This window comes from Mesoplodon densirostris, chromosome 7, assembly GCF_025265405.1.
Source record: "Mesoplodon densirostris isolate mMesDen1 chromosome 7, mMesDen1 primary haplotype, whole genome shotgun sequence".
In the NCBI taxonomy this organism is placed as follows: domain Eukaryota; kingdom Metazoa; phylum Chordata; class Mammalia; order Artiodactyla; family Ziphiidae; genus Mesoplodon; species Mesoplodon densirostris.
In genome coordinates, this window is record NC_082667.1 from 101,634,245 (window position 1) to 101,649,942 (window position 15,698).

At 35.7% G+C, this 15,698-nt stretch overlaps 1 protein-coding gene across 2 annotated transcripts in view; it reads left to right on the forward strand.

Moving 5' to 3' along the window:
- The window catches only part of ATM (ATM serine/threonine kinase), a 143,200-nt gene that overhangs the window by 27,497 nt on the left and 100,005 nt on the right, over positions 1–15,698 (forward strand). For both annotated transcript variants that reach the window (XM_060105402.1, XM_060105401.1), the window contains exons 10-19: positions 1,702–1,871; positions 3,529–3,900; positions 5,383–5,577; positions 6,806–6,901; positions 7,699–7,924; positions 9,670–9,795; positions 10,347–10,472; positions 11,410–11,499; positions 12,814–12,985; positions 14,566–14,765. In XM_060105402.1, the coding sequence (XP_059961385.1) occupies positions 1,702–1,871; positions 3,529–3,900; positions 5,383–5,577; positions 6,806–6,901; positions 7,699–7,924; positions 9,670–9,795; positions 10,347–10,472; positions 11,410–11,499; positions 12,814–12,985; positions 14,566–14,765 (1,773 nt within the window). The remainder of the gene's footprint in view (positions 1–1,701; positions 1,872–3,528; positions 3,901–5,382; positions 5,578–6,805; positions 6,902–7,698; positions 7,925–9,669; positions 9,796–10,346; positions 10,473–11,409; positions 11,500–12,813; positions 12,986–14,565; positions 14,766–15,698) is intronic.

Consider the following 15,698-nt stretch of genomic DNA (forward strand, 5'->3'; position numbering starts at 1 on the left):
AATTTTATCAAAAACTTTTTTGTATCTATTGAGATGATCATTTGGTTTTTATTTTTCAGTTTGTTAATGTGCTATATCATACTGATTGATTTGCAAATATTGAGAAATCCTTGCATCCCTGGGATAAATCCCACTTGATCATGGGGTATGATCCTTTTTTTTAATATAAATTTATTTTTATTTATTTATTTATTTGTTTATGTCTGTGTTGGGTCCTTGTTGCTGCGTGCAGGCTTTCTCTAGTTACGGAGAACAGGGGCTACTCTTCGTTGTGATGCGTGGGCTTCTCATTGTGGTGGCTTCTCTTGTTGTGGAGCACAGGTTCTAGGCGCATGGGCTTCAGTAGTTGTGGCTCACAAGCTCTAGAGCACAGGCTCAGTAGTTGTGGCACATGGGCTTAGTTGCTCCGCGGCATGTGGGATCTTCCCGGACCAGGGCTCGAACCCGTGTCCCCTGCATTGGCAGGCGGGTTCTTAACCACTGCGCCACCAGGGAAGTCCCGGATATGATCCTTTTACTGTATTGTTGGATTCGTTTTGCTAGTATTTTGTTGAGGATTTTTGCATCTATGTTCATCAGTGATATTGGCCTATAATTTTCTTTTTTTGTGATATCTTTGTCTGGTTTTGATATCAGGGTGATGCTGGCCTCATAGTTCAGAATTGTTCCTTCCTCTGCAGTTTTTTGGAATAGTTTCAGGATAGGTGTTAAGTCTCTAAATGTTTGTAGAATTTACCTGTGAAGCCAGCTGTTGCTCTACTTTTGTTTGTTGGGAGTTTTAAAATTACTGATTCAATTTCAGTACTGGTTATTGGTCTGTTCACATTTTCTATTTCTTCCTGGTTCAGTCTTGGGAGATTGTACCTTTCTAAGAATTTGTCTGTTTCTTCTAGGTTGTCCACTTTATTGGCATATAGCTGTTTGTAGTAGTCTCTTATGATCCTTTGTATTTCTGTGGTGTCAGTTGTAACTTCTTTTTCGTTTCTGATTATATTGATTTGGGCCCTCTCCCTTTTTTTCTTGATGAGTCTGCCTAAGGCTTATCAATTTTGTTTATCTTTTCGAAGAACCAGCTTTTAGTTTCATTCATCTTTTCTATTATTTTTTTAGTCTCTATTTCATTTGTCTAAAACCTATGGGACACATCAAAAGCAGTTCTAAGAGGGAAGTTTGACCTCAGAAAACAAGAAAAATCGCAAATAAACAACCTAACCTTACATCTAAAGGAGGTAGAGAAAGAACAGATGAAACCCAAAGTTAGTAGAAGGAAAGAAATCATAAATACCAGAGCAGAAGTAAATGAAATAGAGACAATGTTTCTTAAGTAAAACTTTTCCCCAGAGATTTGGTTGCCATCCTAGGATAATTTCACATGTCAAATATTTTCTTAACACTAAGTTTATGATTTAATATCTTTGGAAACAGAGGTTTTTGCTTTACTTTTAGATGTTTTGGTGCTTTTAGTAAAGTTTCCCAGGAACTAAAACTAATAACTTACTTGGTAATATCTGCTTTCTAGAGAGCCATTATTGTCTGCAAAATGTTTGTTACCATATTTTCATATTCATATATTTCTGTAGTTTATTACTCTTGCTGTATGACTAACCTGTATCTTCATCTAAGAAGGAACATTTTTTCCTAATGAAATATTAGAAACAATAGCAGTATTAAAAAAATAGGTTTCCTTTTGTTGTTTTACAGGTTTTTAATGAAGATACTAGATCTTTGGAGATTTCTCAGTCTTACACAACCACACAAAGAGAATTTAGTGATTACAATGCACCTTGCAAAAAGAGGAAAATAGAATTAGGCTGGAAAGTAATAAAAGATCATCTTCAGAAGTCACAGAATGATTTTGACATTGTGCCTTGGTAAAATATTGTTTTTTCTCTTTCAATATCATTTTAGTCTCATTAATTTTTCTCACAAGACCCCCAGTAGATTCCTTTACCTCATTGGCCTGGCCAGAACTAGGTCACTCCCAAAGCAATGACTGACAAAGGGGAAGGTGATTACTAGGACATGTGAGATCAACCACCATGGCTTATCTGCTGGAGGCCAGGAATAGGGCACCTTTCTTAAGCATATTGCCATAGCAAGGAAGAAGGAGAATGGCTGCTTGGTAGGCGATCAGTACTGTGTGTCTCATGGAATTCGCTGAGTTGTATACCTCAACACAAAGAGATTTTACCATGCTTGGCACCTTCTAATAGAATTAGATTAGGAAGAAATTAAAGATAGTATTCAGAAATCACAGAATAATTTGGACCTTATACCATGATAAAGGTTAATTTTTAGTATTTGTTCTTTTTTATAAATTTATTTATTTGTTTTTGGTTGTGTTGGGTCTTTGTTGCTGCACATGGGGTTTTCTCTAGTTTCAGCGAGCGGGGGCTACCCTTCTTTGTGGTGCGTGGGCTTCTCATTGCGGTGGCTTGTCTTGTTGCGGAGCATGGGCTCTAGGTGCACGGGCTTCAGTAGTTGTGGCACGTGGGCTCAGTAATTGTGGCTCACGGGCTATAGAGCGCAGGCTCAGTAGTTGTGGCACACGGGCTTAGTTGCTCCATGGCATGTGGGAATCTTCCCAGACCAGGGCTTGAGCCTGTGTCACCTGCATTGGCAGGCGGATTCTTAACCACTGTGCCACCCAGGAAGTTCCATTTGCTCTGTTCTTTAGTCTCGTATAGCATTTGTAGTTATTTAAGTAATTAAATAAACTGGAATTCTTTGGAATCACAAGATATTAGGTCTGTTAGGAATCTGTAGAATTCATGCAGCTCAGCCTTTTTGCTTTACCAAAAAGACAACTGCAACTTCTCATGAGAAAGGTTAAGCAGCTTGTGTAAGGACAGTTAGAAATTTGTAGATTACCATTATACTTTTGTTAACAGTGCTCTTTGATTTTTCCCCTGTTGATGTAATGTTTAAATATAATTGAGTTGTGGGAGCAAATCGTATTGATTTGATACGTATTGCTAAGTTTTTTATAGTTGATGTTGCCAATTTCATATTCTTTAATTTGTCCACTTAGTGAAGTTATTTATTGAGCACCTACTATGTGCCAAGCATAAGGGATAGAGGGTGAACAAGATATAGTTCCTATTCTTGAGTAGCACACATTTTAGAGAACTCGCAGCAAATACTTATTGAATTAACTGAATTAACGTCAAGGGAAAACAGTTTTTTGGGGTTTTTGTTTGTTTTCCTGTTCTAGAGGAATATTATAGGTGGCCGAAGAGCAGGGATGTGTGCGATAAGTAAGAAGTAGAATGTTGGTAATTTAGTGATTTAAAGTTACTGTGTAAGCAAAATACGATAGCTTACCCAGCTAGCCTAAATGTTTTCAATCTTGCCACTTTAGGAAGTAGGGCCTAATAAATATTAAGAGCCAGTTTATTATGAGAGTAGTCTGAAAAAGGATGATGATAATATTCTAATTAGGATATTATTAGAGTACTATGTCTATATATTTTCTTTTAGCCTCTTAATGGATTTGAATAATTTTCAAATTATTTATACTTTTTTTAGGTTACAGATTGCAACTCAATTAATATCAAAATATCCTTCAAGTTTACCTAACTGTGAGTTGTCACCATTACTAATGATACTACACCAGCTTCTACCTCAACAGCGACGTGGGGAACGCACACCATATGTGTTACGATGCCTTATGGAAGTTGCATTGTGTCAAGGCAAGAAACCAAACCTAGAAAGCTCTCAAAAGTCAGATTTATTGAAACTCTGGATTAAAATTTGGTCTATTACTTTTCGTGGTATAAGTTCTGAACAAATACAAGCTGAAAACTTTGGCTTACTTGGAGCCATAATTCAAGGCAGTTTAGTTGAGGTTGACAGAGAATTCTGGAAGTTATTTACTGGGTCAGCCTGCAGACCTTCATGGTAAGTTGACTATGGATTGTATTCTGTTCTGCAGCATATATATTTATATATATATATTTTCCCCCTGATTTTTGTAATTTCTAACTTCAGTTAAAGATATGTTAAATTCTGTTTCAGATGCTTTTGTTGTTTGTCCGGGAAGTCTTAATAAATAAATAAGTGTAATTTAGTTTCAAATGTGAAGAGATTACTAAGGCCAGTTTTAAAGAATTAAGTGTTTATATTTCTTTTATTTGTAATTGACAATTATTTTTTGTTCAATCTTCATAAACTTTATTTTTTTTAGTACTGCATACTGTTACAATAAGACATAGTTCTTAATCAAGAATTTTCTCAAATGTAGTCAGACTTTTTAGAATTTTTTTGTGTTTATTTAGTCCATAGAAGTTTACTGTATGTCTACAGCATGCCAGGCACTGCCCTAAGCATTGGAGGCACAGTGGTAAATAAGATAGACAAGGTCTCTGTCCCTGAAAGAGCTTACTTTTTTTTAAATTGAAGTGTAGTTGATTTACAATGTTGTGTTAGTTTCTGGTGTACAGCAAAGTGATTCAGTTTTATATATATGTGTGTGTGTCTGTGTATATATACACACACTCACACACATATATATTCTTTTTCATATTCTTTTGCATTATGGTTTATTACAGGATATTGATTACAGTTCCCTGTGCTATACAATAGGACCTTGTTGTTTATTTTACATATAATAGTTTTTTTTAACATCTTTATTGGAGTATAATTGCTTTACAATGGTTTGTTAGTCTCTGCTTTATAACAAAGTGAATCAGCTATACATATACATATATCCCCATATCTTCTCCCTGTTGCATCTCCCCCCCACCCTCCCTATCCACCCCTCCAGGTGGTCACAAAGCACAGAGCTGACCTCTGTGTGCTATGTGGCTGTTTCCCACTAGCTATCTATTTTACATTGGGTAGTATATATAAGTCCATGCCTCTTTCTCACTTAGTCCCAGCTTACCCTTCCCATTCTCTGTGTCCTCAAGTCCATTCTCTATGTCTGTGTCTTTATTCCTGTCCTGCACCTAGGTTCTTCATAACCTTTTTTTTTTTTAGATTCCATATATATATGTTAGCATATGGTATTTGTTTTTCTCTTTCTGACTTACTTCTCTCTGTATGACAGACTCTAGGTCCATCCACCTCACTACAAATAATTCAGTTTGTTTCTTTTTATGGCTGAGTAATATTCCATTGTATATATGTGCCACCTCTTCTTTATCCATTCATCTGTCAGTGGACATTTAGGTTGCTTCCATGTCCTGGCTATTGTAAACAGAGCTGCAGTGAACATTGTGGTACATGACTGTTTTTGAATTACATATAATAGTTTGTATCTGCTAATCCCAAACTCCTAGTTTATCCCTCCCCCACCTCCTTTCCCCTTTGGTAACCATAAGTTTGTTTTCTATGCAAAGAGCTTACTTTTAATATTAATTGTCCTTTGTTTTGCTGTAGTCCTGCAGTATGCTGTTTGACTTTGGCACTGACCATCTGTGTAGTTCCAGAAACAGTAAAAACAGGAATGGAGAAGAATATATATGATGTAAACAGAAATTTTTCTTTAAAGGAATTGATAATGAAATGGCTCTTATTCCGTCAGTTAGAGGATGACTTTGAAGACAGTACAGAGCTGCCTCCAATTCTTCACAGGTAATTTGAGTTCAGTTAGCATGCTGCTGGCTTTTGTTTTGTTTTGTAAGGGGCCCTCCATTTCTTGTTTGATATTAGATGGCTTTATTTTACAGTGATCATACAGGGTTTCCCAGAATTAGTCCTAGAGGTTAAACAGTCCCTTTGTTTTTATAGTGTTCTGTATCTTTGTGCCTGGATCTTTGTCCAAGTTCTTTTACTTTGTTTTCTCTCTCTGCCTAGACAGTGAAATTAAGGGGGATGTGCATGAAGAATATGTGTATAGTTCTTTGAGCACTTACATGTTTCTTTGTGATCGTCTGTAAATAGGTCCATCTGAACATATATCCAACTCATGTATATCCTGGAATCCTAATGAGAGTGTCTTCTAGGCGAAATATTTTAATGAGGGGAAGAAATGAGAAAAAGCCAAAATGGGACTTAAGCACTAGGATGTGAGCAGCTTGCCCACTTAACCTTTCCACAGTCAGTAAATGGAACTGAGTGATTGGAGGACAGACCTCTGAATCCTAGTGATTTTACTTTAATGCCTTTTTTAAAAAATTTTTTTATTTTTAAAATTTTATTTTTTGGCTGTGTTGGGTCTTTGTTGCTGCATGTGGGCTTTCTCAAGTTGCAGCGAGCAGGGGCTGCTCTTTGTTGTGGTGCACGGGCTTCTCATTGCGGTGGCTTCTCATTGTGGAGCACAGGCTCTAGGCACATGGGCTTCAGTAGTTGTAGCATGCGGACCCTAGAGCGTGCAGGCTTCAGTAGTTGCGGCGCATGGGCTCTAGGGCATGTGGGCTTCAGTAGTTGTGGCGTGTGGGCTCAGTAGTTGTGGCTCGTGGGCTCTAGAGCGCAGGCTCAGTAGTTGCGGCACACGAGCTTAGTTGCTCTGCAGCACGTGGGATCTTCCCGGACCAGGGTTTGAACCCATGTCCCCTGCATTGGCAGGCGGATTCTTAACCACTATACCACCAGGGAAGTCCTACTTTTATTTCATAATTGTTTATGCTCTTTAAAAATTCAGTATGAACCTGCTTCTAGGAAGTGTTGAAAATGATAGTAACATAAAATGTATGCTTCTTAAGACCTGTTTTCAGATGTAAAGAAATTCAGTAGAGATGAAAGTAGTTTTAATTTTGGATCCAAATTTTAGAGGTCAATATTTATAGCTAAACCTGGGTGTTTAAGAATGCTTTAAATGGCTGTTGGTCTTCTAAGTAAAGATTTTTATTTTACTTTATAGTAATTTTCCTCATCTTGCCCTGGAGAAAATTCTTGTGAGTCTCACTATGAAAAACTGTAAAGCTGCAATGAATTTTTTCCAAAGTGTGCCAGAATGGTATGTTATCTAATAGAGTTCTGTGTTATTTTAAGATACAGCTTTAATTAACAAAGATAATAATGTTAGCAGAGTAGTAGCTACATCTTAAAAATTATGAACTGAATTGGTCAATTAAAAAAATCATAACTGTTAGCAAGGGAAAAGTTTCTTTTAATTCAATAATTATACTTTGTGTCCTATAGTTTATATTTATGATGGAATATTAAGAACATAAACATCATGTGGAAATGAGTTCTTTAAAGATGTGACCCATTTTTATATGTCAAATAAAATCTGACTGTTTGCTAAAAACTAATGATAACTGAGGATAAGGGAAACAAGAATAAATCTAAAAACCTCATTTTAGTTGATTGACTCAAGAGGCCTATGTTTATCACTGTGACTGAAAATGATTCACTGGCATGAAGATTCCTACTCTTCCTCCAGAGGGCATAAGATGAAAAAAGATCTACATTTTGGAGAAATCAAAGGGAACTTTTCAGATAATGTTATTCTTAGTGTTTATATCTGTTATTAATTTTTTTAATACTTTCTGAATTTGCCTTTGAGACTGTAACTTTTATTTTTTTGTTTGTTTATTAGTAAAATTTGCTACTGAATAATGAAATTCTATACAAGTAATTATCAAAATCCAAAGAAGAGAAGCATTTAAAAGAATGATTCACTAATTGTATAAGCAGTCTTTGAATAATATAGATGCTGTTAATGTTTTTATTCGTAATAGATTGCTGCTATATGAAGGTGAAATAATAGATAATTTGATTTTACAAATTAAAAATCTTATTTCTTTGAAGTGAGCAACATCAAAAAGATACAGAAGAACCTTCATTCTCAGAAGTTGAAGAACTATTTCTTCAGACAACTTTTGACAAGATGAATTTTTTAACCATTGTGAAAGAACATACTACAGAAAAGCACCAATCCAGTGTAGGCTTTTCTGTCCACCAAAATCTCAAGCAATCACTGGATCACTATCTTCTGGGATTATCAGAACAGCTTCTACATAATTACTCATCTGAGGTGAGATTTTCAAAACAAACTAAAGCCTATATTTGATTCTACTTTGGTAGACTGTTAGGAAGCCTAATTTTAAAAGCAAAGTAGTAGCACATGGCTACATATAGGGAAAATTTAGCATGAATAAAAGGAAAACTGAAGAAAAACAATTTGACTATTTTCTTTTACCAGGAATTCTCATAGACATTAAAGAAGTAGAATTCTTCGTGTGAGTTGCTGAGTAGTAATAAAGGTTTTGAGCATAGTGCTTGATGAAAAAGAACCTCAATACAGAGGAGGGAAATATTACAATAACAGAAAAGGACATGATATAAACCGATCTAATAGATTTTGGTTGCACTTGAAGAGGGAGAAGTCATTAATAAATGAACTAGCAGTCACCCATATTTTAGAGGTCCTTTAGTAATGGCTCACATATCATTTCCTTTGTCCTCTTTTTTTTTTTTTTTTTTTTTTGCGGTACGCGGACCCCTCACTGTTGTGGCATCTCCCATTGCGGAGCACAGGCTACGGATGCGCAGGCTCAGCGGCCATGGCTTACGGGCCCAGCCGCTCCGCGGCATGTGGGATCCTCCCGGACCGGGGCACAAACCCATGTCCCCTGCATCGGCAGGCGGACTCTCAACCACTGCGCCACCAGGGAAGCCCCCTTTGTCCTCTTAAAATCACAAATTCTCTTTGTGTGTGCTGTTTTCTTGCCAAAACTCCTGTGTCTTTCTACCCATTTCTATGTGTTCAGATAATCCATATGTCAAAATCCTTGCTAAAGCCTTTCTTAGATAATATCAGCCATACATCTTTTAATTTTAATAGTAATTAATATTTCTATTTTTAAATGACACTTAGCATCTTCTTTGTACCATATACACAAATATCTCTTAAACTATGCTAGAAGGTCATTAAAGGGCATATATAATTTTTATTAATCTTTGTATCTTCTGCAGTGCTTAGTTATATGATAAATGATAAAATATTTGTTGACTAAAATAAAACCTACAAGCTACTCAAAGGAGATGATTCAGTAGCCATAATTAATGATACAAAGAGCCAGAGAAGAGACAGTGTGCCTATTTGCTCTATCTTGCCCCTAATTACTGACTTACTTCTGGATTATAGTTGTAACCATTTTCATTACAAAGTAATGAGATATTCTGTGTTTTCCCCTAAAATGACATTTCATACGATATAGGAACAGAAAAATCTGAAAATTTTCTTTTTCTGTGTAATCTTTGCACATTCTTACATAATTCTATAAAATTGGTTAAGCAGTGTCTACTGGCAAAAATGCCTTGTGCTAGTCTGTGGATTCTAAAAAGCTGAATAAATCAAGGTTCTTATCTCTTAGGAGCTCAAAATGTCATTTTAATGTCTCTTACTATGAATCTAACTTCTACTCATGTTCTAACAGTTACAGACATTTATTTGCCTATCAGTTTTTTTTCTTTCTTTCCTCCTTACCTCAGATATTTAAGGGCTTGTGTGTGCAGTACATTAAGCCACTTTAAGAAGAGATATATTACTTCGCCATTAGGACATACTACTTCTGTTTTTCCTGAGAACCCTGGTTATCACAACTCTGCAGGGATCCCTCAGATGGTTTTAGAGATGATCTGAATTATGCCACTATTAATTCAATTAACTGAACTTTTGTTTTTTAATATGTACATAAAATTTGCTCTTACAAAAGATAATAGTACTCGAAATGATTTACAAAATATAAAAATTTTTTATTTGGGTTTTACTTTAAGACTTCAAATTCAGAAACGCTTGTCCGGTGTTCAAGTCTTTTGGTGGGCGTTCTCGGCTGCTATTGTTATGTGGGTGTAATAGCTGAAAAGGAAGCATACGAATCAGAATTATTCCAGAAAGCCAAGGTAGGAAGATTTATGTCAATATTGTTTTGGATTAATTTGAATGAAATATATTACTGGGAAAACTGGTATATTTGTTTGGAAAACAAATTTTTATGTAGGTTAGCTCTTTCTTTTTCACTTATGCAGTCTGAGAAGAAATGATATTGTATCTCCTTCCTTAAATTTGAAATTATTTTAAGCCAACTATAAATACAGTAATTGAAATTATATCACATTAAAATTTAATCTCATTAACAAAAGTACTGGTGTTTATCTGTACTTTAAAAATTTTTTCCTGGATCAGTTATCCTAAAGAATTCTTAACCAAGAGTGTTAATCCAGTAGGCTCTAACCATGAAACTGACTTTTATCTCTGGATGCTATTCTGTCAGTTGTGTGATTTGTAAGGATAACAGGGTATAAGATTTGTGGTTTTTAAAAATTTGTTCATTTTTAATTATATTTTATAACCAAGTATAACTTCTTAAAATGATTACCTCTTAAGTAAAACAAAAAAGCAATCAGCTATTATTTTAACTGAAATTTGGATTTTTCCTTCTTTTTTTTAATAGTCTCTAATGCAGTATGCAGGAGAAAGTATCACTTTGTTTAAAAATAAGACAAATGAAGAATCTAGAATTGTTTCACTGAGAAATATGATGCATCTATATACACGTTGCTTACATAACTGTACCAAGGTAAGATGTTCTTCCTACTTGACCCCATAGCCTACCTAGGAGGATGGTAACTGGTTGGTGTTGTTACTGTTTTTTGGGTCCATTCATAAGTTGATACACTGATTTTAAATTAAATTGGTAAATTAAGGTAGTATCCAGAGGAAAAAAGCAACATGTAATATGAGTTTCCCATGAAACTAACTGCACAAAACTAACCTTCTCAGGAAAGTTTCTGAGATTATTTTACTCCTTTAATATACAACTAATTGGTGACTCTTTTATTGCCAGTGTATTTTCATTTATTTAATAAAAACTTGTTGACTACTAAGTATGTGATGTGCATACCAGTACACGAGGGCTAGTGGGCACTGCAAAGATAAACAGTTCTAGCATATACATTACTCTCTTTTGCCCAGGTAGTGTTACATAACATTTGGTAGAAAGGGTGCTACTGTGTGTAATCTTTGTTTTGATTTGGAGCAGGCCTGAGGGGTAGCTAAGCCAGACCAGAGTATTGATAATAACTAGAAACACTTTTTAAAGCTAATGTTAAGTACATGGCCATATATCAATATTATCAGCATGTATTTTTGGTTTTTTAATGTGTTTTTTTGTGTTTTGGTATAAGTGGGGAAGGAGAGAGTGGATGAATAAACTCTTAAGCTATGATTATTGCTTGCTTATGTTTAGGGGCAATAGCTGGTATTTTACTTTAATGTTGTTTATGCTCAATGAAAGATATTTGCTATAGTTATTATTACTTTAAGAAAAGAGGTTTGTATTTTTGAAGCAATTCATATCTTGCTCCTAATAGTAAACTCTTTATCCATGCTTATTCTGATAATTTCCAGTGTAAAAGAAAATCTGCGTTTCATTCATGATAGAGAAAATATTATCTGCAAAGAATAATTGTTTTTATTTCTTTGTTTGCTTGGTGTTTTGTTTGTCTTAATTACAGCACAGTCCAAATAAGATTGCATCTGGCTTCTTCCTACGATTATTAACATCAAAGCTAATGAATGATATTACAGATATTTGTACAAGTTTAGTAAGTATGCTTCCTATTTTACTACCATATTTCATTGATTCTAAGATGCTTTTTATAACTTTGAAATCTCTCTTGAAAAGGGATGCACCTCACAGAATATGGTATGTTATGTTTTTAAAATGTGGAAATTAAATAAAGTTATTTCGTTTGCAGGGGGAATGTATTTGATTGCTTCTTAATATCAATACCTAGCATAGTGCTTGGATGTTAATTTCTCAATAAATAATAATAGACCAAGTGATTGGGAACTAATCATCCGGACTCAGTACCTTTTTCTGTATGACATTGTACCAAAATTCAAAATAATTCTCTATTCTTAAAAAACCTTGCCAGACAAGCAACATATTCTCATCATGATATTTATTTTTCTTTTTCCATATAAATGGGCTTACATACTTTTTTGTCTGGAACAGTGCCTGGCACATAGTAGATATTCAAATATTTAATGAGTGAAAAAATATTCTGTAACTTGAGTGTTTTCATTTAATAATAAATCTTGGTCATTTTTCCATGTTGCTACTACATAGGGCTATACCTATGTATACTTTTTTTTTTTGGCAGTACCATGGTATTTCATTATATATGGGAAGAGTATATATGTATTTTAACCCAACTAAATTAAAATTTTAAATGATATTTTTTTACAAAGAGTTCTGCAGTAAATATCTTATACTTTCTTCTCCTTCTATTTGTGCTTATGAAGGATGTAGGATAAATTCTAGAAATGAAATTGCTTGTTCAAAAGGAATGTAAATTTTACTTTTTTTTTTAATTTTTATTTTTATTTTTATTTTTTATTTTTTTTGCTGTACGCGGGCCTCTCACTGCTGTGGCCTCTCCCGTTGCGGAGCACAGGCTCCGGACACACAGGCTCCGCGGCCATGGCTCGCGGGCCCAGCCGCTCCGCGGCATGTGGGATCTTCCAGGACCGGGGCACGAACCCGTGTCCCCTGCATCGGCAGGCGGACTCTCAACCACTGCGCCACCAGGGAAGCCCAAATTTTACTTTTTGATGAATAATGTCATTGTCCTCCAAAATAGTCTTACCAATTTATAATTTTACCTACACCCTCATCAGTTTGGGGTAGTATGAAACTTTTTAATATACGAAATCATTTGTAAAGATTGTGTATTATTCTTCTGTGTAGACAATACAGTTTGTATATCTGTTTTCCTGTTGCAAGACATTTAATAGAAATAGTACTGCCGGGTTTCATACACTTGAATCTTGAATTGTTTGATTAGGTCAGTTTTAACGATAGCATGCTTCTGAAAGAAGCCAACTTGGAACGTCTTTCTTTCTCTTATTTGAAGGTATCCTTTATCAAAAAGCCATTTGACTTTAGAGAAGTAGAATCAGTGGAAGATGGTACTGATGAAAATCTAATGGAGATGGAGGATCAGTCATCCATGAGTCTATTTAATGATTACCCTGCTAGTAGTGTTATTGATGCAAATGAATCTGGAGAGAGCCAAATTACTGTTGGTAAATATATTTTTACTGCATGGGACTTTTTTTTAACCTCTTTACATTGATTTGGTATTATGAAAGGCCTCATAGATACTAATTTTATGCTCATTTTATTTCCTTTTTGTACAGTCTGTTGGGATTGTTCACCTCTATACACTTTAGAATTCCCTGATTTTTAATGGAATTTATTAGTTTCCTATTTTATTCTTCATGGGGGAATTTAAAATAATTATTAAATAAATAAAAACATATAATAGGTTATTTGGAAAATAGAAAGCAGGACAGTGCAGAAGCACCCATAATGCCATCATTGTTAACCTTTTTCTGTTATTCTACATAGACCCTTTCAAAATATAATCAGCATCAACATTCAAATGCCTTTTTATACCTTGTCTCTTTTCTTTTAACATTAACTGTAAGCATTTTTTTCATTTAGGTACTTGTGCTATTGATAATCGTACTTTTTAATGGCTCTATAATATCCCAATTAACATACATACCATCATTTACTAGACCACTTTTTTTTTAACTTATTTATTTTTTGGCTGGGTCGGGTCGTAGTTGCAGCACACGGGATCTTTGTTGCGGCATACGGGATCTTTCATTCATTGTGGTGTGAGCTCTTTGTTGCAGCGCGTGGGCTTCTCTAGTTATGCATGAGCTCCAGAGCATGTGGGCTCTGTAGTTTTTGTTTTTGTTTTTGTTTTTGTTTTTGTTTTTTGCGGTACGCAGGCCTCTCACTGTTGTGGCCTCTCCCGTTGCAGAGCACAGGCTCCGGACCCGTAGGCTCAGCGGCCATGGCTCACGGGCCAAGCCGCTCCGCGGCATGTGGGATCTTCCCGGACTGGGGCACGAACCCGTGTCCCCTGCATCTGCAGGCGGACTCTCAACCACTGCGCCACCAGGGAAGCCCCGGCTCTGTAGTTTTGACGCGTGGGCTCCAGCGCATGTGGGCTCTGTAGTTTGCGGCACATGGGCTCTCTAGTTGAGGTGTGTGGACTTAGTTGCCCCATGGCATGGGTTATCTTAGTTCCCTGACCAGGGATCGAACTGGCTTCCCCTGAATTGGAAGGTGGATTCTTAACCACTGGACCACTTTTTTTTTTTTTTTGCGGTATGCGGGCCTCTCACTGTTGTGGCCTCTCCCGTTGCGGAGCACAGGCTCCGGATGCGCAGGCCCAGCGGCCATGGCTCACGGGCCCAGCCGCTCCGCGGCATATGGGATCCTCCCAGACCGGGGCACGAACCCGTATCCCCTGCATCGGCAGGCGGACTCTCAACCACTGCGCCACCAGGGAGGCCCTGGACCACTTTTTTATTGTCAGAAATTTAGATTCCTTTCTAACAGTATTGCAGTGAATATTTGTCTATATAGATTTTTCCATAGATTATTTATTGATGACAGAATCCTAGGGTAACCTTTTATGAAGAATTTTGAAGCTTTTAGTGTGTAATCAATTTCATCATAATTTTGCTTTCCATATATTTTTATCTCTTTTTTGTTGTTGTTCAAGGGGAAGATATTTGTGTTAATGTTCAATGTATGTATTTGTTGTACACCTCTCTTAGTCTTAATAAGCGCTTTTTATTTTTAGGTGCCATGAATCCTTTAGCTGAAGAACATCTGTCAAAGCAAGATCTACTTTTTTTAGACATGCTCAAGTTCTTGTGTATGTGTGTAACCACTGCTCAGACCAATACTGTGTCATTTAGAGCAGCTGATATTCGAAGGAAATTGTTAATGTTAATTAATTCTAGCATGCTAGACCTTACCAAATCTCTTCATCTACACATGGTGAGTTCAGTGAAATGAAGAAGTGCTTCAGTTGTGTCTGATGTTGCTAGCTAAATGTAATGGACTGACATATTAGAATCATATAGTACCTTTGAAGACTTGAAATTGCTTCCTTGAGAAATGAATCTGAGACTAGTTATAAAATACACTTTTCTTCTAATATACTGTGAAAAAAATTTAAGTGGATACTGAAACATTAAAACTTGGATGGACTTTGGATAGATTTATTCTCTTTGGGTGTAATTATTATTATTTTAAACTAGGCCAAGAGCCACAGACTCTGAATGTAAAAATAATACTCACATAACATTGTTGTTGAAGTCTGAATCTTGCCTTGACCTTGGTTTATATGCTTTAAAATTTTTAAATGTAATTTCAAAGTGACTATAAAGTTAAAATACTACAAATCTCCCATATTTCCTTCATAAGCCTCTGTAGTTAACATTTTACCGCATTTGACTTATCATTCTCTCTCTTTGCACACTACACACACACAAACACACGCAAGCACACACTTTTTTTCTGAACCATTTCGAGATTAAATATTCAGACGTGATACCCCTTTACTTCAGTGTGTATTTCCTAAAAACAATGATACTCTCCTATATAACCATAGTATAATCATCAGGAAATTAACATTGTATCATTGCATTTAGTTGTCAGGTCTGTTCAGTTTTTTTCAGTGTGGAACAGTTCCTTTGTCTTTCCTTATCTTTCACAACCTTCATATTTTTGAATAGTACAGCCACTTGCTGTATGGAATCCGTCACTTTGAGTTGATCTCATGTTTCCTCGTGATTAGATTTAGACTTAAGAAAAGTAATCTTTCTCCTTCCCTTCTCTCATCACTTTACTCATCTACTGATAGATATCTCCAATTCCAATCTAACATCATAGGATTTATTTTCTGTGTCCATATTTGTAGCTCCCTTT